This window comes from Panicum hallii, chromosome 5 (genome assembly GCF_002211085.1).
Source record: "Panicum hallii strain FIL2 chromosome 5, PHallii_v3.1, whole genome shotgun sequence".
In the NCBI taxonomy this organism is placed as follows: domain Eukaryota; kingdom Viridiplantae; phylum Streptophyta; class Magnoliopsida; order Poales; family Poaceae; genus Panicum; species Panicum hallii.
Window position 1 is genome coordinate 26,111,145 of NC_038046.1, and position 24,263 is coordinate 26,135,407.

A 24,263-nucleotide genomic window follows, 5' to 3' on the forward strand; every position below is an offset into this window, starting at 1 on the left:
CCAGAGCCAAACATGGCTACAATTCCTTCTCCGGAGATCAAGACAAGCTTCATCAAGGAAGTTGGTTCATATTGCCAACATTGCCAAGTCACCGGGCACCACACTAGGGAGTGCACTTTACCATCACGTCCTCTTCCTAACTTACCCAAGAATTACTCATCAATGTTCCAAAATAACCATTTTCTCTTGAGTAAAGTGAAGGGGAAGGTGAAGGCCAAGTTCATTGGCAAAATTGCTAAGGAGTCGAAGAAGAAGCTCCCCAAGCAACTTTGGGTCCCAAAAGCTCTTGTCACACATGTGCAAGGCCCAAAGCTTGTTTGGGTTCCTAAAACTCAAAAATAAATTCTCATGTGTGTAGGTGAACTACAAAGCCGGTGGAAAACATTGGGTACTTGATAGCGGTTGCTCTCAACACATGACCGGCAATGATAGCATGTTCACCTCTCTTGAAGACCACGGCGATCATGAACATGTCACCTATGGTGATAACTCAAGGGGGAAAGTCCTAGGTTTGGGTAGAATCGCAATTTCAAAAGATTTATCTATTTCAAATGTCTTGTTTGTAGAAGCACTTAGTTTTAATCTTATTTCTATTGCTCAATTATGTGATCTTGGACTGACGTGTGTCTTTGACAAGAATGGTGTTGTAGTAACTCATGAAAAAGACAAGTCATTAGTATTCACGGGGTTTAGGCATGGCAACATCTATTTGGTGGATTTCTCTTCAAAGCAAACAAGCACCATGACTTGCCTCTTCACCAAGTCGTCTCTTGGGTGGCTTTGGCATAGAAGAATTGCTCATATTGGCATGAGCAACCTCAAGAAAGCCCACAAGAGAGGGATGATCACCGGCGTAAAGGACGTCACTTTTGACAAGAACAAGTTATGCAAAGCATGTCAAGCCGGGAAGCAAGTTGCAACACATCATCCTATCAAGACGATGTTATCTACCTCCAAGCCGCTCGAGCTACTACACATGGATCTCTTTGGTCCAATTTCATACAAGAGCATTGGTGGTAACCTCTATTGCCTAGTAATCGTTGATGATTTTTCACGCTACACTTGGGTCATGTTTCTAGGCGATAAGGGTGAAACTCCGGAGATCTTCAAGACATTTGCAAGAAAAGCTCAAAGGGAATACAATTCCCCAATTGTGAAGATCCGGAGTGACAACGGCACCGAGTTCAAGAATACAAAGATTGAAGAATGGTGCGATGAAGAGGGAGTCAAACATGAGTTTTCCGCCACCTACACGCCTCAACAAAATGGAGTGGTGGAAAGAAAGAACAAGACTCTCATCACCCTTGCAAGAGCAATGTTGGATGATTATGGCACGTCCGAGAAGTTTTGGGCGGAAGCAATCAACACGGCGTGTCACGCATCCAACCGAGTGTATCCTCACCGACTCCTCGAGAAAACTCCATATGAGCTCATCACCGGGAGGAAACCAAATATATCATACTTTCGAGTCTTTGGTTGCAAATGCTTCATCTATAAGAAGAAAAGGCTCGGTAAGTTTGAGAGTAGATGTGATGAAGGTTTCTTTCTTGGTTATGCATCAAACTCCAAAGCATATAGAGTATTCAATCAAACCTCCGGGTTAGTTGAAGAAACATGTGATGTGGACTTTGATGAATCTAATGGCTCCCAAGAGGAGGTTGTTGGCTATGAAAATGTAGGGGATGAAGAGATTGAAGAAGCCTTGAAGAAGATGTCCATTGGAGATATCAAGCCGGAGGAGGTGCATGAAGACAATGATCAAGGGGGAGGGACTTCCTCATCTTTACCAAACACCTCCACAGCACCCCAAGTGGATGAAGATCAAGATAAAGTTGATCCACTACCTCAAGAAAATGTGTCAACGCCAATACCCCAAGTCCAAGAACAAGAAGAGCAAAATGTTCCACCACAAGCACAAGTCACCCATGATCCACCCCAACAAGCATCCACGCAAATACCGCTAGTGAAGCATGGTCACATCTCCAAGGATCATCCAATTGGTCAAATCATTGGTAGTCCTACCAAAGGAGTAAGAACTCGCTCTAAGCATGCTTCATTTTGCGAACATCACTCGTTTGTCTCTTGTGTTGAACCCACTAGCATAGAGGAAGCGCTTGACGACTCGGATTGGGTGATGGCCATGCAAGAAGAATTGAACAATTTCACCCGCAATGAAGTTTGGGTCCTCGAAGCTCCTCCGAAAGACAAGAACATCATCGGCACAAAGTGGGCCTTTCGAAACAAGCAAGATGAACATGGCGTGGTGGTACGCAACAAAGCAAGACTTGTGGCAAAAGGGTTTTCTCAAGTCAAAGGTTTGGATTTTGGTGAAACTTTTGCTCCGGTCGCAAGACTTGAAGCTATTCGCATCCTTCTTGCTTACTCTTCACATCATAATATTAAGTTATATCAAATGGATGTGAAAAGTGCATTCTTAAATAGCTTTATTAACGAACTTGTTTATGTTGAGCAACCTCCCGGGTTTGAAGATCCGAGGAATCCTAATCATGTTTATAGGTTGCACAAGGCACTCTATGGGCTCAAACAAGCTCCAAGGGCTTGGTATGAGAGGCTTCGTGACTTCCTAATCATGCAAGGCTTCAAGATCGGGAGGGTGGACACCACTTTGTTCACAAAAAATGTCAATGGGGATCTTTTCATTTGTCAAATTTATGTTGACGATATTATCTTTGGCTCAACTAATGATTTGCTAAGCCATGAGTTTGCTACCATGATGTCTAGGGAATTCGAGATGTCCATGATTGGCGAATTAACCTTCTTCCTTGGTTTTCAAGTCAAACAAATGAAGGAAGGGACATTCATCTATCAAGAAAAATATACTAAAGATATCTTGAAGAAGTTCAAGATGGATGAATGCAAGCCAATCAAGACACCCATGGCAACAAATGGGCATCTCGACTTGGATGTGGACGGTAAACCGGTTGATCAATCTCTCTATCGTTCTATGATAGGGTCTTTGCTTTACCTTACCGCATCTAGGCCCGATATAATGTTTAGTGTGTGCTTGTGTGCCCGTTTTCAAGCTAACCCTAAGGAATCACACCTTTCGGCTGTGAATAGGATCCTTCGGTATCTCAAGCAGACCCCTAGCATAGGCTTGTGGTACCCCAAAGGCACTAGCTTAGATCTCTTGGGATACTCGGATTCGGATTTTATCGGAAGCCGTGTGGATCGCAAGAGTAACTCCGGGGGTTGCCACTTGCTTGGGCGTTCTCTAGTTTCTTGGTCGAGTAAGAAGCAAAATTCCGTGGCTTTGTCCACCGCGGAAGCGAAATATATAGCGGCCGGTGCATGTTGTGCCCAAATTCTATATATGAAGCAAACCCTTTTGGACTTTGGTGTGAAACTAGACAGGATACCACTCCTTTGTGACAAAGAAAGTGCCGTAAAAATTGCCAAGAATCCGGTTCAACACTCTCGCACAAAGCACATTGATATTCGCCATCACTTCTTGCGTGATCACGAAGCAAAGGGGGACATTTCCCTTCAAGGTGTGAGATCCGAGGAGCAATTGGCGGATATTTTCACAAAACCTTTAGACGAGAGTACTTTTGTTAGGCTAAGGAATGAGCTTAATGTGTTAGATGCGGCAAACGTCATGTAAGTTGCCATGTCATATAGAAAAATGCATACATATAGGACACTTGTCTAACCATGGTAAGATAGTGATGAGCAAGGGTGTAGCTAGAGGTGGTGGTCCACTTGCTTTCCTCTAGGCTTGTAGAAAGGCTCATCATGAAGAAGCTTCCCGTGGGATAAAACTTGACAAGTAGAATTTAAATTCTCGCTATGCATTTCTTGTCATATAGATGTGCACTTCATGGTTACCTTACTTTCGCATGTGGTTGTAGCCTGCATTTTCATTGCATGCGTAAGGGTCACAAAGGAGATCACTTGATGAAAATGAGACTTGTTTTATATACAAGATCTCAATTCATGAAAAGTGAAAAGAGTAAAGTGTTAGGTGCGTTATTGCCTAGTGAGCAATGTCGTGATGAGTATGAAGCTTTCCTTCTTCAATATTCCTACGACATGGCTCATACATTTTATCTGGCGTTTTGTCTCTCTTGCGGCTTTTCCGTGTCTTTAAAAAGAAAAATTATTTAAGCTAGTAAGCTATCCTATTTGTTTTGAGGGGTAAAGTCGCCTATGCAAGTCCATTAGCTTGAGTTTATTTGAATTTTATAAGTTCATTGGACTTAGCATAGAAGAGTGAGCTGAGAGAGGGTTTTTGGCTTCACCGGTTAAACCGACGCTCAAAGGACGTTCACCCATCAGTTTAACCGGCGTTACTAAGTGTTAGCTTCAGCTCAGTCAGTGCAAACGTTCAACCGGTGTATACAAAGTTCGCAACATCGGATCAACCGGTGAACATATCACAATTCTGACCTGAAAATCAACTGCTGTTTGCGTCATTCAACCGACGAGTTCATTTATCGGAGCATCGGTTCAACCGGTGTACAGATGCAGATTTGGCAGAGTCTCTGGTAAACTACACCGATGCAATCAACCGGCGTTCGAACCCTAAGCGTCGGATCAACCGGCGATAAGAAAATCTGCGGGGTCCACCTGTCATATAACTCTCTTGCCCGCTCGCCGCCGCCTGCTCATTTTTCGTTTTCTGCCGTCTCTTCGCCTTCGCCGTCGCCTCCGCCACCGTGCTGCTGTCCGCCGCCCACGCACCGCCTTGCACCGCTCGTCGCGCCACCGCCCGAGCATTTGTCGCGCCACCGCCCGAGTATTCGTCGCGCCGCCGCCCGTCGTGCCGCCGCTCGTTGCGCCGCCGCCCGCGCATTTCCCGAGCAGTCTGCACCGCCTCGCATCGCCGCCACCCGCGCGCTGCCTGCACCGCATTGCGCCGTTCGCGCGCCTTGCATCGCCCTCTCGCCACCGCGCCGTCGCCACTACCGCCTTGTGCCGCCCGCGCACAACCGTCACCGCGCCGTGTCCTTGTTACTGTCTGTGATCGAGATGGGTCGTGAGAAGAGAAAGGGAAAGGAGATTGTGGTCGAGGAGCTTGCTCGCAAGCGGACTCGTGCAGCGAGAGAGGCCGAGAGGGCCGAGATGGTGGCTAAGGCCGCCGAGGAGCAGGCATCAGGCCGTGCTCGTCCGTTCGCGATCAGGGATACGCCAGCCAGGGGCAGAGGCAGAGGTAGAGGCATGGGCAGAGTCAGAGGTGCCAGGGCCACCAGAGCCACGACAGCAGCAGCAGCAGCAGCAGCAGCAGCAGAGTTAGATCAGTCACCTTCAGCTGCAGAGACAGATTCAGATACAGAGGGAGAGCAGTCTGAGCAGTCACAGGGGCAGAGCACACAGTCACCGACTCTACGACGTTCTGGCTGCACCCGGCAGACGTCCCCCGCAGGTGACACTTCGCCAGCGACCGAGTGTCGCACCGGACCGAGGACGCGAGGAGGTCACCAGCCTCAGGAGCCTCGCAGGTCCGCAGCAGCAGCAGCAGCAGCAGCAGCAGCTCGTAGAGCTGAGGCCCTAGCGGCCGAGCGCGCAGTGTTCCGCATGGACACTGTCGTGCGTCTGGAGCCAGGTGTGCTGCTCCAGAACTTGACCAAGGCCAATGCGGCGAAGGTCAAGAGGCTCAGGTGGAGTGTTCAGGAGGAGGAGTGGTTCCCAGTGACACGTGACAGCAGGGTCGACCGTAGATTCTGGACACTTCTTCAGGCCAGTTTCTACGAGACCTACCAGAGGCGGGGCCACCGGATCTTCCCACACAGGGTACTTGACTGGGTGTCCTTGAGGACAGCCGCAGGGGGAGCTGATGTCAGGGAGCACTTTGCTCACTTCAGGGGACTGCCCAGGTTGCTTTCAATTGAGCGGAACAGATACATTGAGGACTGGGTTCGAGTCTTTTATGCCACAGCTTGGATAGCCCCAGAGCGCAGAGCAGTACACTTCATGTTTGGAGGCCAGGTCTTTGGTCTATCCAGGGCTACACTTGCAGGGATTCTTGGAGTTGACTTGGTTGACGTCTCCCTGCACGAGATGGTTTATGGTGATGCAGATCCACCGCGCAGAGCTATGATTGGCGGGATTGCACCTTCTCACGAGGCGATCTCTCAGTGCTTCCGCCAGCCATTCCCTGCCTCCTACGCCAGAGTTCCCAGCCTGTTGACCCCAGAAGCATATGCAGTTCACATGGCACTCCGGAGGACTTTGCTCCCGAGGAGTGGCTACCCAGAGGGATTCACATGTCTGCAGCAGCTACTGCTTCTACACATACTCACTCATGAGCCGTTTGACATAGTTGACTTTATCTTGGCTGAGATTGAGGATGTCATCACTGACGGGATGGGTGTCGTGCGTCAGTTTCCATATGCTCACTGGATCAGCTTTATTTGCTCTATGATCGTGCCAGCTAAGTCACCCGTCAGTGCAGTCTACCGTCAGGACGAGGTTCCATGGTTCCCAGTCTACCGTCCGACAGCACCTTCGGACCGGAGGAGAGGCAGGCAGGCTGATAGAGCTGCCATGGCACGGTTGTCACCCGAGGCACAAGCTCGTGTGGCACAGGAGGATGAGACACTGCTCGCCGCAGAGGCACAGCTTCCCGAAGGAGATGATGAGATACACTGGTCCGACCTTGAGTCTGACTCCTCCGAGGACGAGGAGTACTTCCCTGCACCAGCTCCAGCTAGTCACGACCACGAGGCAGGGGGGTCCGGAGAGCCAGCTCCAGTGTCAGCTGCTGCCGCTACAGTTTCAGAGTCACAGGTGTCTCAGCCGTCTGAGCTCACCGCACTTCTATAGCAGCTGGTGACACAGCAGAGAGAGGACCGCCTTGCTCAGGAGGAGGCCAGGAGAGCCCATGAGGCCCAGCTTGCAGCCATACAGAGAGAGGCCGCCCGAGAGCGAGCTGCTACCGAGGAGCGCTTTGTCGGACTTATTGATAGAGTATCTCAGAGGACAGACGCTCAGTTCCAGCAGATGCAGCAGGGCATGATGGCGATGTTCGGGATGATCTCCTAGCTTTACTCTCACACCGGACTCGCCCCGCAGCAGCCAGGTCAGCCAGGCCTTCAGGGCGTTGGAGCACCTCCACTTGCAGTCACACCAGCTCCAGCCTCTACTGCTCCAGCTACTTCAGCGACCCCGGAGACCATGTTCTCGATGTCAGCACTACTTGGGTCTGCGGGTCGTCCTTTCTTCTCTCCACTGCCAGCGACTTCACTCTTCCAGAAGTCTCCTTCAGCGGTACAGACAGTCGCCCTCCCAGTAGTACCACAGCCTGTACGTTCAGGGGGAGGTGGAGAGGGTTCCTTGCTTCAGCAGTCGACACAGCCGGCAGCTTCAGCACTTACCACTTCAGATGTTGACACATCTTCTGCTGAGCCGGTTACTACTTCTACGGACCCTCTTCCAGGCAGTGCCAGCACGCGAGCCTCCACGACGGCCACTCCTCCAGTCAGCTCAGCTCCAGCGGCCAGTTCTGACCAGCAGCTCCCGTCCGTCACAGAGGATCCACCGTCCGACGACGACGACGACGATGACCCGGATCGCTTTCTTGCCGTACCACGTCAGCCGGATCAGTAGCTTGCTCCTTTTTGTGCTTTGATGCCAAAGGGGGAGAGGGAGTGAGAGTCAGGGGGAGGGTAGAGTTAGAGAGAGCTCGTGATCAGAACTTTGATGTTTCATATTGTATCACAATTGGTGTTAGTTCATGGATATGTACATTTGTCGTTTGAGTATGCTGCGTTTTGATACATATCTATGGATTTCGTTTGAGCCGTTGAGTTCTTTGTTTCTCTCTTTCCGAGTTTGCTTGTGTTTATTCTTGCCTTATCTTTCTCGCTCTCTCGTTATTTATGTTTGTGTTGTCATCAATCACCAAAAAGGGGGAGATTGTAAGCATCTAGGCCCTCAAGGTATGTTTCGGTGATTAATGACAACCATTATTGTGACTAATGAGTTTGTGCAGCTTTATAGATCATTATCGCTCATTTGGTCATATGTCAAAAGAGGCCCCTAATTTTCATTATTCAAAAAGGTGATCTCGGCATTCAACTCAATAATATGTCAAGACTAAGGATCTTTCTAGTCCTAAGTGTCATAAGGTTGAGAAGGACACTTAGGTTAGTATAGGTTTTATAGTTTTGTAGTGATCGCACTATTAAGAGGGGTTTAGGCTAAGTAACTTGAGCATGGACATGGTCATTTGAAAATGGATGCACACAATAGTCACTCAGGTTTCTAGAAGCTCAAATAAGTGGTTCTCAACTTATATCTCAAGAACAATTGGATTTCATTCAAGACTCAAATCAGAAAAGGCAAAATCAGGAAAAATCCTTAACATCGGTTTAACCGACGCTTCAACTTTTGTATACGTCGGTTAAACGAGGTCAGCAGAGTCTGGACAAGTCAATACACCGGTTAAACCGACGATATTTGAAATGGGACATCGGTGCAGTTGTCCAGAGACTTGGTTTTTCAGTTGATCAGTGGACAACTACACTCACCGGTTAAACCGATGATACGTCGGTTAATCTGCCCAAGCTGTAACGGCTAGTTTTCAGAAGGGGTAGTTTACATTCACCGGTTAAACCGACGATGACTATTGGAGGTACGTCGGATTAACCGGCGCTACGCAGTTTTCTGGCAGCTTTTTCTCCAACGGCTCTATTCGTGTGAGCTGCCTATATATACCCCTCCAATGGGTCATTTTACTACTCTTGACACCAGGCAACATCCAAACACTCATACTATAGTCAAGAGCCACCTTGAGCTTCATCATTTCACATACTTGTTCATTCAATCATTCAAGAAGCAAGATTAAGGACTTGAGTAGAGAGAAGCTTGTGTGCATCCGTTCTTGGTGATCGGTTCTTGCTCAAGTGAAGGCCTTAGCTTGTTACTCTTGGTGATTGGCATCACCTAGGTGATCTTGGTGATCGAGGTGATTCTCGCGGAGCTCGCCAAGGATTGTGGGAGCCCGGAGAAGAAGATTGTACGTGGCTTGATCTCCACCACACCGGGATGGTGAACGGAGACTCTTAGTGAGCGCCCTCGTCTTGGTGACTTGGGAGGTGACAAAACTCTTTGTGAGTGTCACAACATGGATTAGGGGTGTGTGCCAACACATCGATACCACGGAAAAAAAATCCGGTTGTCTCTTGTCCACTTTACTTATTCAAGCATTATCTTTCATGCAATTTATTCATGTGCTTGATTTAGGGATCATTACTTTGCTCTACCTTGCTAGGCTTTACCTCTTTTTATCTTTCCTAGCTTGCGTAGGTAGTTTAGTTACCCGGTTGGTGAATTGATGCCTTTCTAGCTTTGCATAGGTTAAGATTGCTTTACCTTGTTTTAGAAATTGTAAAAGGCCCAATTCACCCCCCCTCTTGGTCCATCGATCCTTTCAGCGTGCCCTGCTGAAGCAGAGGGGCATGGCAGCCATCTATTGGGCAGAGGCGGTGAGCATGGCGGTGTTCCTCCTCAACTGCTCGACCACTCGGGTCCTCTCCGACAAGACGCCATATGAGGCGTGGTATGGAAGCAAGCCGGCGGTCCAGTTCCTATGCACCTTTGGGTGCCTGGCGTATGTAAAGGAACTTGGGCATCATGGCAAGCTTGAAGACCGGTCGACCCCAGGCGTTTTCATCGGCTATGAGGAAGGAGTCAAGGCCTACCGGGTGCTGGACCCAGTGACACAGCGTGTGCGCACAACGCGTGATGTAGTGTTTGATGAAGATTGCGGCTGGAACTGCTCGCAGGAGGAAGATGGTAACACCGGGTGCAACTCCGACTTCATCGTCGAGTACCTGATGGAAGCTGCGGTGGCTGCGGAGGAGTCAGCTACCCCCTCGAGTGCTTCTCCGACTTCCCCTGGTATGTGTTCGGGTACTATGAGCTCCATTTCAAGTACTTCTGGGGGAGAGTAGACCCCCCACCCCTACTACTTCCCCGACTCCCTCTGCTCCCACAGGTGCGACTCCAAGTGCCCGTGAGGGCAGTCTGAGTACTCATGAGGCCCCTCAAAGTGCTCGTGAGGGTACCCCAAGTACTCATGAGGCCACTCCGAGTGCTCATGCGGGTACCCCAAGTACTCGTGAGGCCACTCCAAATGCTCGGGAGGGTACTCCAAGTACTCGTGAGGCCGCTCCAAGTGCCGATTCACCTTCAAGCGCTGCTCCAAGTTCTTCCCCGACCTACGGTAGCAACGACTCGTGCCTCGACAATGACCACGATGATGCCCCATTGCGCTATTGCACAATGGAAGACTTGCTCAGTGAGCTGCACCCAGGCCTTGAGCAAGTAGAGTTTGAGGAGGCGGAGTTGATGTTCACCAGCAAGGGGGAGCCATGCTCCTTTGCTAAGGCGGAGCGGGAGGAAGCCTGGAGGGCGGCAATGCGCGATGAAATCAACTCGGTTGAGCGCAACAAGACTTGGGAGTTGGTTAAACTCCCAGCTGGGCATCAGGCCATTGGGCTAAAGTGGGTGTTCAAGCTGAAGCGCGACGAGGCGGGAAAAATCATCAAGCACAAGGCACGACTGGTGGCGCGCGGTTTTGTTTAGTAGGTCGGTGTCGATTTTGATGAAGTATACGTGCCTGTGGCTTGCATGGAGTCAGTGCGAGTGCTTCTGGCTCTTGCAGGTCAGAGGGCTGGACTATCCACCACATGGACATCAAATTGGCCTTCCCAAAGGAGATCTGAAGGAGGAGGTCTATGTCAAGCAAGCCCCTGGGTTCGTCATCCCAGGGAAGGAAGGAAAGGTGCTGCGACTGCGTAAGGCCCTCTATGGCTTATGACAGGCGCCGCGGGCCTGGAACATGAAGCTTGGCTCAACGCTCAAAGCACTCGACTTCAAGCAGAGCATGCAGGAGCATGCCATTTACAGGGGGGGTGGCAAGCACGGGGAGCCACTACTAGTCTGTGTCTATGTCGACGATCTGGTGATCGCTGGATCATCTGAGCAGGCCCTTGACAAGTTCAAGAAGGAGATGAAGGGCCAATTCCAGATGAGTGATCTTGGGCTTCTCTGCTTCTATGTTGGCATTGAGGTGCATTAGGAGGGCGGGCACAAAACTATGAGCCAAGCACAGTACGCCGCCCAAGTTGTGAAGATTGGCGGGATGGAGGGGTGCCACCCTACCCAGACACCCATGGAGGAAAGGCTGCGCCTAAGCTGCGACAGCACCGCTCCGGAAGCTGACTCCATCGAGTACCGACGACTAGTCGGAAGCCTCCGGTATCTCCTCCACACGCAACCAGATCTGGCCTTTGCGATTGGATTTGCGAGTCGTTTCATGGAGAGGCCAACTGAAGAGCATATGAAGACGGTGAAGCGCATCCTTCACTATATCAACGGCACGCTCGACTTCGGCCTGCGCTATGATAAGTCGACTGAAACAACTCGGTTGGCCGGCTATAGCGACAGCGACCACGCCGGCGACATAGACAACCGCAAGAGCACCAGCGGCAACCTCTTCTACCTTGGGAAGCGCCCGGTGAGTTGGCAATCACTCAAGCAACGAGTGGTGGCTCTATCATCATGTGAGGCAGAGTACGTTGCGGCTACTACGGCAGCAACTCAAGCGGTCTGGCTTGCGCGACTACTTGTTCAACACATGGGAAGGAAGGCCGAATGCGTGGAGCTCATGGTGGACAGCAAGTCGGCACTGGCGCTGAGCAAGAATCCTGTGTTCCACGAGCGAAGCAAGCATATCGAGTTAAGGTACCACTTCATTTGTGACTACATTGAAAAAGGATTCATCGACGCCAACTACATCAACACCAAGGATCAGCTCGCTGACATGCTGACGAAGGCACTCGGGCGAGTAAAGTTTCAGGAGCTGCGATCCAGGATCAGGATGATCCAAATACCCTCAAGTAAGGCACACAAGGCTTAGGGGGAGAATTGTTGGGGTTTTAATCCTTGTGTAGGCAGTATCTAGGCTAAATCAAACTAGTCAGGTAGCAGCACGCTGCATTTACTGCTTGCATGCAGCCCGTGCACCAAGGCTTCTTTTTGCTTGTAACTTGCACCTGATCTTGTACCCGGCGCCGCTTTATTGTAACTTGTCCCGTTGGAACATCTATTTAAATCAAAGCTCACAGCAGCAACCGGGATTCAGTTGGAGTCCTGGTACAAACAACCTCAAAGGTGTGAGTGTGTTCATCCCCTTTCAGTCTAGGCAAACCACTCGGTTGTGCCTGAGAAACCACTCGGTGGGAGGTGGATTTCAAACACCCGAGCCCCTTCTGATTCGTAATCCAATAGTTGGGTTTTTTTCCCTTTTTGTGTGCCATGAAGGAGACCGAAGGCTTGCCATTTGTAAAAAATCAGCCAAATTGAAGTATGCAATCGTATAGAACAAAGTGATTATTGATGAGATCTTCAGATACTAGGCAGTATATTCATCTACGTTACGAACACGTTCGTCTCGCCTTTGTCAGTTGTGCTGTCTGATGTAGTGAATATGTGGAGTTGTTCCATCACAGTGATTTTTTTTTGCTCCATCATGTAGTCACGCAATGTCCTTGATGGCTAAATCTCAAGAACCAGTCATACCCCGATCCACTAAACTTGATTTGATACTCTTTTTGATCTTTCTGATGTTCGTTCATATTTCCCATTTTTCTTACTGATCCCATTTCCGTGCTGTATAGAAAATCAAAAGTTGTGAAGAATGTTGGATGGCATATTTGCTTCATGTTCCCAAGACACGGTTTCTAAATATGACTCTTACAACTAATTAGTTTACTTGCATAGCTGATTCAACTTTCCTTTCCTTTTATCAGCTGGAGTCATTCAGGAGGCATCTGATGCAGTCATTCCGTGATGATAGTTCATCAATATGTTTATCTATTTACCTAGTATATCATGCTATTGATGTGTGCTTGCTAATTTATTTACCTAATTTGTTTTGCTGAATTTGTCTCAACAGCCACATGAAACAGTTGACATTACAACGCGTGGTTAGTCAGTAGCATCAAAAGCATCCTCCAGTGAAGGTTAGATATACATGAAAATCTCTCATGTCTATTAATATGTTATCTTGCTTCGATTGTACAGAGCATGGATGAAATTTTTTTTTGGAGAAAATACTTGGCATATGCAAGAAGATTTGTGCGGAATCCTTCTCAGATTGTCAGGGACAGGAAGGACTTGGAATTGATTGAGATAAGGTACCCTAACAACTAACATGCTCGGGTTTTTTTCTTGGGAACCTTTGGAATTTGTACTGATGTATGGGATATTTGCAATATTATTACCAGTAGGATGATAGATTAGAGCTACATTAACCCAACTGATTTTTATGTTTGTATCTCTTGCTGGGATTCATAGGAGTTCAAATCTGCCAGCTTTCTGTTTTACCAGAAATGTAGTTCTTTGTATTTTGGTCAAATGCTGAATCGAATTGACTGTCTTAACGCTTAAGCTATATGTTACTTAAAACTAATTATCACAATATTTGAGTTGGGTTTTTGAATGACTTGCAATGCAGGGTTTGACAACAGCGGTTGATAGGGATATCATCTTAGAGGGGCTTGATCAGATAGAGAGGCTGATCCAAGAAGGCAAATCTGAGGGGAGGAAGGACCAGGAGGACGTGCATATGAACATTGAGAGGGCATTCTTTTTGTTTTTACCATAGAATTAGTTTTGGATTTAATGTGGCCCGTAGCGTTAGCACGGCAATATACTAGTCAGTATAAACGCACAACTGTGTGGCCTACTGCCTCCCGTCAATTATTTTGCGAGAAAATTCCCTGTATGCAGTTACCTCCTTTTGCTTTTTAGTCTTTACCATTACCTTTCATCAAGACTCAAATTCTTTGTTTTCTTCTATCAAGAAATTAAAGTACATACTGTCCCAAAGCTTGCTATGCAAAAATCCTATCCAGCGATAGTGCAGGGTCCGGTTGATTTTCACGCTTGGGAGTTTCCTTATTTAATAATTTTTGAGTGAGGTACTTCGTTCCTTTCAAATTACATGTTGGCTTTTCTAGATATATAGTTAAGGAAAAAAATTCTTTTTACTCCTCTCACCAACTTTTTAATATAATCGGCAGCTCTTCCGCCTAGTTCGTTTTAAAAAAACTTAAGCTCAATATATTACCCCAAACTATTTTAATTGGTCCATTCTACCCCTAATGATATTTCTCTTTTTTATTTCTCCATGTACAAATTGAATTTTAAGTCCAAATTTTGAGCGTGGATAGAGAACATGATGCCCTATATTAAAAAAATATATTAAGACTTTTTCATAGTTATTTTCATAGTTTGGAATATTTAACACAACATTTATTACGGAGATACAATTGTGCATGAAAAATATTTATGAAAAAATTATAATATATTTTTCTAGCATAGGGCATCATATTATAAGTTATATTGCAAGATTTGAAGATAAAATTCCACTTGTACACGGAGAAACAAAAAAGAAATCTTAGTAGGAGGTAGATTGGACTAATTGAAATAGTTTGGGTAGTAAATTTAGCCTAAATTTTGTTCAGTAAGTGGACAAAGTGAATTGTTGAAGGGAGTAAAATTGACTTTTCCTATAGTTAATACTATATATTTAGCCATATTATATATCTATGTATATAGAAAAGATTATATATTTAATTAGAAAAGTTAAAACATCTATAATTCGGAACAAAGGGAGTATAATCTTTCCGTGTTTTCTTTGAGATAGTTATAGGCGGAGAAGATTGTCACATACATACCCAAACCCATTGTCGTTCTTTTGAGGTGAAAAAAGAGAAATTCATTGTTCTTTAATTTATATTAAAATTATTACTGCAGACCATTTTCTTCCACATACACATATATATATTCATATTGTTCCCGAATTTTTTATATATAAAGTGCACAATACATTATTCTCAGCACAGTCTCACATGTTACATATATATTGATCACAAGATCCATTTATTGGCCAAGGGGAGGAACCGTAAAACCTGCAAAAACCATACAAAATTAATCTTACATAATACATTTACTTCATAAAATGCACAGTTATATGTATATATGTGCAGAGTAGTGTTTCACTTACTCCCACACTTGTAGCCAGGCTTGAAGGGCCTCTTGCAGTAGTTGGAGACGTAGAGGACCTTCTTCATGCACCACACCTTCTCTACCTCCTTGGTGACCCTTTTGCAGAGGCACGGGATGTCCGCCTTCTGCCACACAGCGCAGCACGCTGCCGACGGCGGCATCTTGGGCTCCGCCGGGAACATCTCGTACTTCTTGCACTCCCGGATCATATCCTCCCGGTCCCCGTCGCAGCTCCCGGCCGCCGTTGTCCCTGCAACAGCAAGGACAAGGAGCAAACCCAGGAGTAGTTTCGCCATGGATATATATAGCTTGTGTTTGTGCTACACGAGATGATGTGTGCTCCTGGTGTGTGTGTTCTTTCGGTGCGATGGTTGGGCTTATATAGGCTCGGATCCTTAGGGGGGATACCATCACTTAATCGTAAAGTTGACACAGAGATATATATACTATATCTTTTAGAGATATATATACTATATCTGTTAGAGAAGTGCAACTATATCATACAAACAGACACCGAATTCTATCCACAAACCCCAACAAGTATTTAACTATATCATATTGAACCTATTATCAAGGATTGAAAAATCGACTGATAATCACGATTATAGGTGAATTTTACCGTTACCGACACATAGCGATACTGATAATCGATTGAGATTTCGATTCAAAATTTAAAAATTTAAAAAAATTATAAAACCAGAGGAAAAAATTCTATAAAAAACTAGACATTCTCCACAGTCTAAAATGATATCTCTTGATAAAATTAATCACCATTTACTTAAGAAAAAAATAATTATCAATCAAAACCCATTAGAAACCCTATAACCCGTTAACCCGTTTTTCTTTTTTTATCATTCACGGGTGTACACAGGAGCATTCAATGGACCACACCATGCACTGGACCACCATTTTCCCCTTTATCCAGTCACTTTCCCCTTTCTCCACTCACTTTCCCCTTCCTCTCCCCCGGCTGTTCCTCTTCTCACGGATGGAGCTGGCGCACCATATCACCAATATGTGAGCGATTAGCGTGACATTGAAGTGATAATCAGATAGGCTAGCACAATAATAGTTGGGGGCCACTGGAGAACATCATCTTCTCGAGAAATCGCGCCCTAAATCGACGATAATCGAGGTAAATCAACGGTTTTGAGTTGTTTTCGAGTGATTTTCGATTCTGCACTACCTGCTTATATATTTGGTGTATTGATGCATTGTTAGAAGTGATTTTGTATCGCATTCTGGAGTGTATTGTGGGGGGGGGGATTATTGTTACATAATGTCGTATACTTTCTAGTGCAGGTCTCCTGTTAAATATTACAATGAATGTTTATATTGGAATGCTACATCAAAATTTTACTATATGGTTAAAACAAAAATGAATATAATATATAGCATATTTTTGTTTCATAGGTGAATGGGTGACAACAAAGATCAGGTATGGGAACATGGAGAGAAGTTTGGTATTGGCTTCAAGTGCAAATATTGTCGAATACAAAAGGGTGGGGGAGGGGCAACACGACTAATGGAACATTTAGCACACAGGGGATAAAATGTTACATATTGTCCGAGTGTTCCTAAGGAGGTGAAAGTATACTTCGGGCTTGACATCGACAAGACCAAGAACAAAAAGAAAGAAAGGGATCGTCAAAGAGCGAGAGAAAATGCAGCAGCTAGAAGTGATTTTGTGGACTTGGAGGCCGATGATGAAGACCCTGATTTGCAAGCTGCTATACGGCAATCGAGGGAAGAGCGTGTGTTCATAGAGAGGGCTGATCAACAATATGAGAGAGGCGGTGGTTCTGGATTAAACCGATCTGGAGGTCCACTCCCAAGGATGCTCTCCAGGAGTAGGACACAGGTGCCGGAGCGAGCAAGGGACTACAATCTTGCTTCTTCCTCTAGCCCTATACAACCACGGATAGATACGGGCCCATGGATAGATAAAGGGAAAAATGCTAAGACAAGGATCGGGAGAGCTTGGGCAAAGTTTTGTCAGCCATCTGGTATACCAGGCAGGAAAGTAGATAATCCTTACTTTAGGGCAGCAATCTTGGAGACCCAGAAATAAGGTGAGTTGCATAGATGTGCATGTTACTTGCGACAACAAATTTTATTTGACTGTAACTTGTTGGTGGGACAATGTTGGAACTGGGATAAAGCCCCCAACTGGACGGGAGATTGATGGAGTGTACTTGGACGAGAATAAAAAGGAAATCAACAAAGAGATCGACAAGTGGAAGCAGCAATGGCCTACTTATGGTGTCACAATTATGTGTGATTCATGAACTGGACCAACACACATGAGTGTGATAAATTTCTTGTTGTACTACAATGGCACTATGTACTTTTGGAAGTCATATAATGCAACAGGGCATTCACAGGATGCTAATTATATTCTTGAGGTATGTACTTCTGATAGTCCTATAATGTACACAATATGCTAGTATTACAATACTTGTATACTAATGAACTGTACAAACATGCAGTTAATAAAAAAAGTGGTGGACAAAGTTGGCGCGGAGAATGTTGTCCAGTTAGTGACTGACAATGGATCCAACTATAAGAAGGCATGTCAATTGCTCAATGCCGAGTACAAGCATATTGTGTGGCAGCCATGTCTTGCCCACACAATAAATCTTATGCTTAAGGACATTGGAGACTGGGCAGATCATGAGGCATGTATTGATAGTGCTAAGAAGATTTGTAGCTGGTTATACAACTCCAACTCATTGCACCATATGATGAGGTCTGCCATAGGTGGTGAATTGGTGAAGTGGAATGCAACAAGGTTCGGCACAAATTACATGTTCCTCCAGAGCTTTATTAGGAAGAAAGAGCAATTTATGCAATTGATGGTGTCCGCAGAATTTCAAGGGAGTAGGCATTTCAAAACAGATATGGGCAAAGAAGCATACAGAAACCTCACAAACCTTGAGTGGTGGCAAAACATGCAGAGTGTGTTAGATGATGTGGAGCCTTTGTATATTTTCTTGCAGTTTGCTGATCAAGACAAGGTTCCAACTTTAGGTGAAGTGCTTATGCAGTATCATAATACAAAACAAACATATGCATCCAACTTCAGTCAAACAAATCCAGCTCGTTTTGATCAGATCATGGGAGTAATAGACAATAGGATGGCCAATGTCTTGCATGGGACATATGCACAGGCTGCTTGTGCTTTAAATCCTCTTGTGCATTATACCATGGGGACAACCAGTAACTTAATGACAGATCTTCGCATAGCATTAGAAAGAATGTGTGATACAAACACAGCAGCAATTGCACTTCAGCAAGCAGAATTTTTTAGGCAAAAGCATGGAGATTTTGCTGGAGAGCTAGCTATTCGTTTGGCAGTTGATCGTGGCACTTCTCCTGCTAGCTGGTGGTCTATGTTTGGTTCACAAACACCAACGCTTCAACACATTGCAATGAAGCTTCTCTCCCAATGTGCCTTGTCCAGTTCTTTTGGCTTTATCCACACAAAGTTGCATAATAAATTGGGACACAACAAGTTGCATAAGTTGGTTTTTGTTAACTACAATCTCCGTCTCCGTATCCAGCGTGCAGGAAGCACAGTTGAGCCTAGTGACTTTGACCCTGTTAGTAGAATGATGGACCTCTCATTCTATTATTGTCGAAATGCGATTCAAGATTGGATGGAGCATGGCAGGTCTAATGCACCTCCTGTAATGGATGAGGATTCTGATTGCAGTGACACTCCGCTTCCTAGCCAGATATTCACCTCTATAGTAGAGGAGGATGTAAATTTAGATCAGTGGGCAACTAAGAATGTTGGTGACACACATCTTGGTAAAAGAAAGACCAAAGTCCCTCAATCTCAGGGACCACAAAAAAGGAGCAAAAAGACCATTGAACCTGAAGATGAAGACTTTTCTAGTGGTGACACAACTCCTGATCCTAGCGATGATGATGATGCTGATGATCGTGTTGAGTGCAGTTGTGTTGGTGGAAGTAGTAGTTATGTGTCTCCTATGAGATTTACTGGGGAGACAGATTTCACCCATGCAACCCAAGATCAAGATCATGGTCAACCCCCTTCTCAACGGATGACGAGAATCAACCGACATCGATCCACTCTTCAAGAAGATGATAGCTCAAGCTCAGTGAGCACAACCTTTCTGTATTATGAGGCACCTAACTTCGGATATGAAATCCCAGAGCCAATGTGCAATTTTTTTGGCCTACCCCCATCTCCACCCCTAGGCTACACTCCAGGACCACCAGTACCATGGTGGTATGGGTATACCCCCAACCCTAACCCCCCACAGACCTTGCCTATGGATCAAATGCCAGAAGAGCTAATACATTGCTCTTTTCCTTATGTGTCTGTTGGGATCCAGGTGTGTATTATTTTATAATTATTCATTAATTTTGTGTTCCTCTCTTACTTAATTTTATCTTAACATGTAGGACCTAAACTATGGGTATCATGCCCATCAAGAGGAGACTAAAGAATAAAGTATTATATTTATGTGTTGAACATATTTCTATACGGAGTTTAGTAGAATTTTATTACGAAGTTATGAACCTAGTATCCATTTATGTTCTATGCCCTACGTGCTTTTTATGGATTGTGGACAATTTAGTGTATATGAAATATACCTATGTGTTTTCTTATGGACTATGGTGAACTTATATATATATATGTTTGTGTGTGTAAATTGTCGTCCCACACATACAAAACTAATAAATGTTACATAAATATATATCATGTATAAATAAAACTATTGCAGTAACATACTTATCAGCATATTTCTCGATTTATCAGTCGAAAATCACCGATTATCGTCGATAAATATCGATTATTGACAATTTGAATTTAACCATCCTTATCAGTCGATTTTTACTGATAATCATCGATAATCGATCGATTATCGTTACCGGTGACCACCGATTTTTAACGTATCAACGGTAATGTAAACCTTGCCTATTATATAGATATAGAAAGAATTGCATGTCTGCTGGAGATGTAACCACATATATATCAAACCTAGACATCGAATATGTATCCACAAGATGATACATTCCATATGTAATGACCCAAATGTAAACAACATTTTAAGAATTGCATCATGAGCATTCTTGTTTGCATTTATAAAACTTTTGTGTTCATTTGAATGCATTTGATTTTAATTTTGAATTAGATACATTTGGAACTCATGCTTTGTGAAGCAACATGAATTTTGATTATATGACTTATGTTGGAAGTTATTCTGATAAAATACTACTTTGGAAAACTTGAATTTAGGTGATTTTTGCTGAATTTTAGGAAATCATCTTGAAGCCAAACAGCTTAGCTGTAAATCTAAAAATAACATTTCGGGAAGAATTTTTAGAGGTTGGAAGACTAGTTTTGGAGATTGGAGCAAAGAAAGAAGTTTTTCTGTACAGAACAAACATGTTATGTGATTTTGTTATCTGGACTGTCTGCTTGTTTCTCGCGAACTGTCCACGAGAAGCCCCAATGTACGTATCCTCCGTGCAGAGAAGTTGTGCCACGCGCCCCAACCAGGCCCTACCCGACCTTCACCTCACTGATGCCCCCTCCCCTCCCTGCTGCTCTCTCTCACACAGAAGCCTCCTCTTCCTAACCTTGCTTTCTCCCCAACCAAACCATGGAGGAGAAACCCATCCAAACCTACCACATCCACCACATCCTCGCTGGAGTTCATAGGAGAATCAGCGGAGGACGACGCTGACAAGCTTCTCTACCAACTTGAGCACTTCTTCCTCGCTGGAGAGCTAGGAGAAGACCATCCCCAAACATTTCCTTCATCTTCCCCAAGCATCTCAAGGATGAACTCGACCCGATCTACATCAACGCCGCTCTACTCCAACAAGTGGCCCCTTGCTCGTGCTCTACTCGTCGCCGGTGAGCTCCCCTCGCCATTTCCCTTCCTTTGTTTTGCCCTCAATCAAGCTCCCTAGCCCATCCATAGCCTTTCACCATTGATGACCTAAAGCTCTAGAGACTCCGTGCATGTCAAATCTACTGGCTAAGATAAGTTCCACATATTCTTAGGAACCCATAGGAACAAACCGCACTCAAAACCGTCACCGGATGTGCCGCCGGCGACCTCACCAGTGACCCTTGGCTGGCAAACGGACGGTCCGTCACCTATGGTCGGACAGTCTGTGAGTCATGATCTCCACCACCGAGCTTCTGCACAAAAATACGTCCCTAGAATTTCTACGGCGGACAATCCGCCACCCACCCTCGGACGGTCCGAAGTTCACTTTCGAACTCCACATAGAACCGGGTCGTTTCTGGAACTCCTGACCTTGTACGTCGTCGACCGGTCCACCGGTCCGGACCGTACGGTCCTCGGTACTGTAGCAGCACAGTAGGCAGATTAGTTGGTTTAGTGCATATCTATGCATCATCTTGCATAATTCATATAAAATTGAATATAGATCCTATTGATGTGAAACAAATTTTGTTGGTCTTATCTTGATGTTCTCTACTTGTTAAAAATATGTTTGCTCCCAAAATATTTATATTATTTCCCAGTTTATTAAAAATGTGTCTATCATGTTAATTGCATAATTAATTCCATGTTAGTCCAAAAATTAAGAAACCAGTTTTTCTAGCTTCCTTATGGAATATTGACGGGTCCAAGGACCTAGGGTCCCCAACGGACCCATTTCTTGCTAGCAGTCAGAGTGGCCTAAGACCATGCGTGGATCAAACAAGCGCCCTCCTGGGCTATGACTCTCTCCAGGCCATCCAGGCCCACGGTCCCGACCGGCCGGCCGGTCGGCTGGAGACTCGGCCCGCGTCCCCGACCGAGGCGACGACCAAGGCTTAGGTCCACACTATGGTTCTGACCTAAGATGCCAACCGGACTCCACCATGCACGTGTCACCTTCCCTGACCGATGAGGTCAGAGGCCGGCCGGGCCTTGCACATTAACCATCCTCATGGGCAGGTGTAGAGGATAAGGATGGACGCACCAGAGTCAACTACTATACAGGGCCAACCACTTCCCCCACGGGGGTTACAATCCCACTTACTGCCACTGCAGGAGGATACTATTTCACCCACCCGTCCTTGCGAGGGGACGGGGCACAACGTCATCACAAAAGAGTGGCGGGGCGTAGCGCTAGGGATGGAGCATGACTACCGTACCGTACTTATCATCCCACGCTCGCCCCCAACTGACAGAACATGATGCACAGGGACAAGATAAGACGGCTGCCCCACGACATAGGACTTGGACGGTGGTCTTCAGACGGCCCTGACTGACATAGTTGGTGTCCCCGACTGGGGGAGCTGATGATCCCGACCAGTGAAGCAAGGAACACCCTCTCTTTCTACCTCACTCTTTCTACCTTTAGTTCTCCTTTAACGGAGATCCACTTTGGACTATAAAAGGGAGGGACATCCACCTAGGAAACGCATCGAACATAATCGCTCAAGACCACCATCACCATCGGACCTAGACCTTGACAGATCTCGATCATACCAGACCATCCACTCGCAAGCTTGTAACTCCCAAACTCTCATGAGCACCTGGGCTCAAGCAATACAACCGACTAACCCCCAACTGGACGTAGGGCACGATTGCCTGAACTAGTATAAATCTTGAGTCATTGTGTGCTAGGCCACATCCGATCACAACACGTGATATACACTTCGAGTAGGTTTACTTGTCGGCCATTTCCGGAACCGATAGTTTGGCGCCATCCATGGGGAAGACATCATGCGTCCACTGTCCCGGCGATCGGATGGCCTTTGTCTTCGACAGTCCAGCCTCACGAGCCTGAGCGATACAATTCGCTTTGGCTTGTTGGAGTTTTCATGGCCCCGCGCGCTGGGCTGTGGGCACCTCCCGCCTTTGCGCCCTTCCATGCCTTCCACTTTGGAAACTTGGACTTCGTGGCCAATCGTCTTGGCACACTTCACCTCAGCGAGGAGGCCACACCTCTAACATCGCTCGAGTGAGACACACCCCCAAACGGGCTGCTCACTGAACTCAACACCGAGGCGCTTGTGCGGCGGAAAGAGGTCATGCTTGGTGCCAACCCCCTAGTGAGTGACGTGGACTTGCTCCTATTCTCGCTGCACAATGTCTTCCATCAGCTCTTCGGAGGGACCCCGTTGTCCCCACCGCGCTCACCGCACGGTCAATCCCTATTTGGCCTTACAAACGCCGTGAGCGTTTACGCTAGGGAGCTCCGGAGGGCCCTACCGGAGCCCCCGCAAGCCACCGAGTTCGTGGGTATGACGGGGTACAGTCCTGCCTCGTTCCATGACCTCCTCTCCGACTATAACCTGCTGAGCGAGGGTTCCAGTGTTTGCAACATGTTGTCCCCTAGCTGCCCCGCGCTGAGGGAATGTGCCATGGCAGACGTGCAGGGGCGACAGCCGGTTCTAGTGGAGACCGAGGGTACGCACACCCCGCCAGACCTGCGCGCGCAAGCCATGGCTAACACCCAGGCGCATGGCGAGGACTTGCGCCGGCGGCTGCAGCACCAGCTGCCGCCCCCGTCGTTGCACCCCCGACACAACTCTGAGCCGAAAACTCATAGCAACCAAACCCCTCAGTCTACCAACAGCAAGGGCGCCCACCCCAGCTGGGTCACGACGCCGCGGCTGCGCCGTGCCCCGCCCTCAGGGCGCGGCCGGCTCGGGCCCAACTACGATGCGCGTAGCATCATGCACTCATGGCAACTGGCCCGCTGCGGCACAGATGTCGACCGGGCCGCTGCGGACACAGCTTAAGCCCACCAGCCTGAGGGGGATTACAAGGAGGTGCCCCGAGGTGTGGTGGCTGACTGTGCGATCAGGACGGCAACCATAGCCGCAGTCTGGATGGCATGAGCCTGCGGGCCTTCGGTCGTCGCATCCAGAAAGCACCATTCCCACTGAGCTTCCGATCGCCCATTAACATCACCAAATACACCGAGGAGATGAACTCCGCTATATGGTTGGAAGACTTCCAGCTCGCCTGTCGGGCCGGAGGAGCGGATGATGATTACTTCATCATCCAGTATGTCCCCATCTGCGTCAGGAAGTACGTTCGAGCGTGGCTTGAATTGTTACCACCCAACAGCATCCGTAGCTAGGCAGAGCTCAAGCAGGTTTTCATCGGGAACTTCCAAGGGCGAACGTGCGCCCCAAAAACTCCTAGGACCTAAAGAGCTGCATGTAGGAGCCTGGCGAGTCCTTGAGGGACTACATCTGTTGGTTCTCC

General features: G+C 46.8%; 1 protein-coding gene across 1 annotated transcript; it reads right to left on the bottom strand.

Moving 5' to 3' along the window:
* Positions 1-14,902: 14,902 nt before the first annotated feature.
* On the bottom strand, positions 14,903-15,338 carry LOC112895689. The gene is made up of 2 exons (XM_025963675.1): positions 15,041-15,338; positions 14,903-14,945 (listed from the first exon to the last, which is right to left on the bottom strand). The coding sequence occupies exons 1-2, from the start codon at positions 15,336-15,338 to the stop codon at positions 14,917-14,919; spliced, it is 327 nt and encodes a 108-aa protein (XP_025819460.1). The 3' UTR covers positions 14,903-14,916.
* Between the last annotated feature and the right edge of the window lie 8,925 nt (positions 15,339-24,263).

Excerpts from the sequence above, each read along its gene's own strand:
- LOC112895689 (XM_025963675.1), bottom strand. The coding sequence starts at position 15,338 with ATGGCGAAACTACTCCTGGGTTTGCTCCTTGTCCTTGCTGTTGCAGGG. Across the intron at positions 14,946-15,040 it reads GCCTGGCTACAAGTGTGGGA|GTTTTACGGTTCCTCCCCTT; the intron begins GTAAGTGAAACA and ends TGGTTTTTGCAG.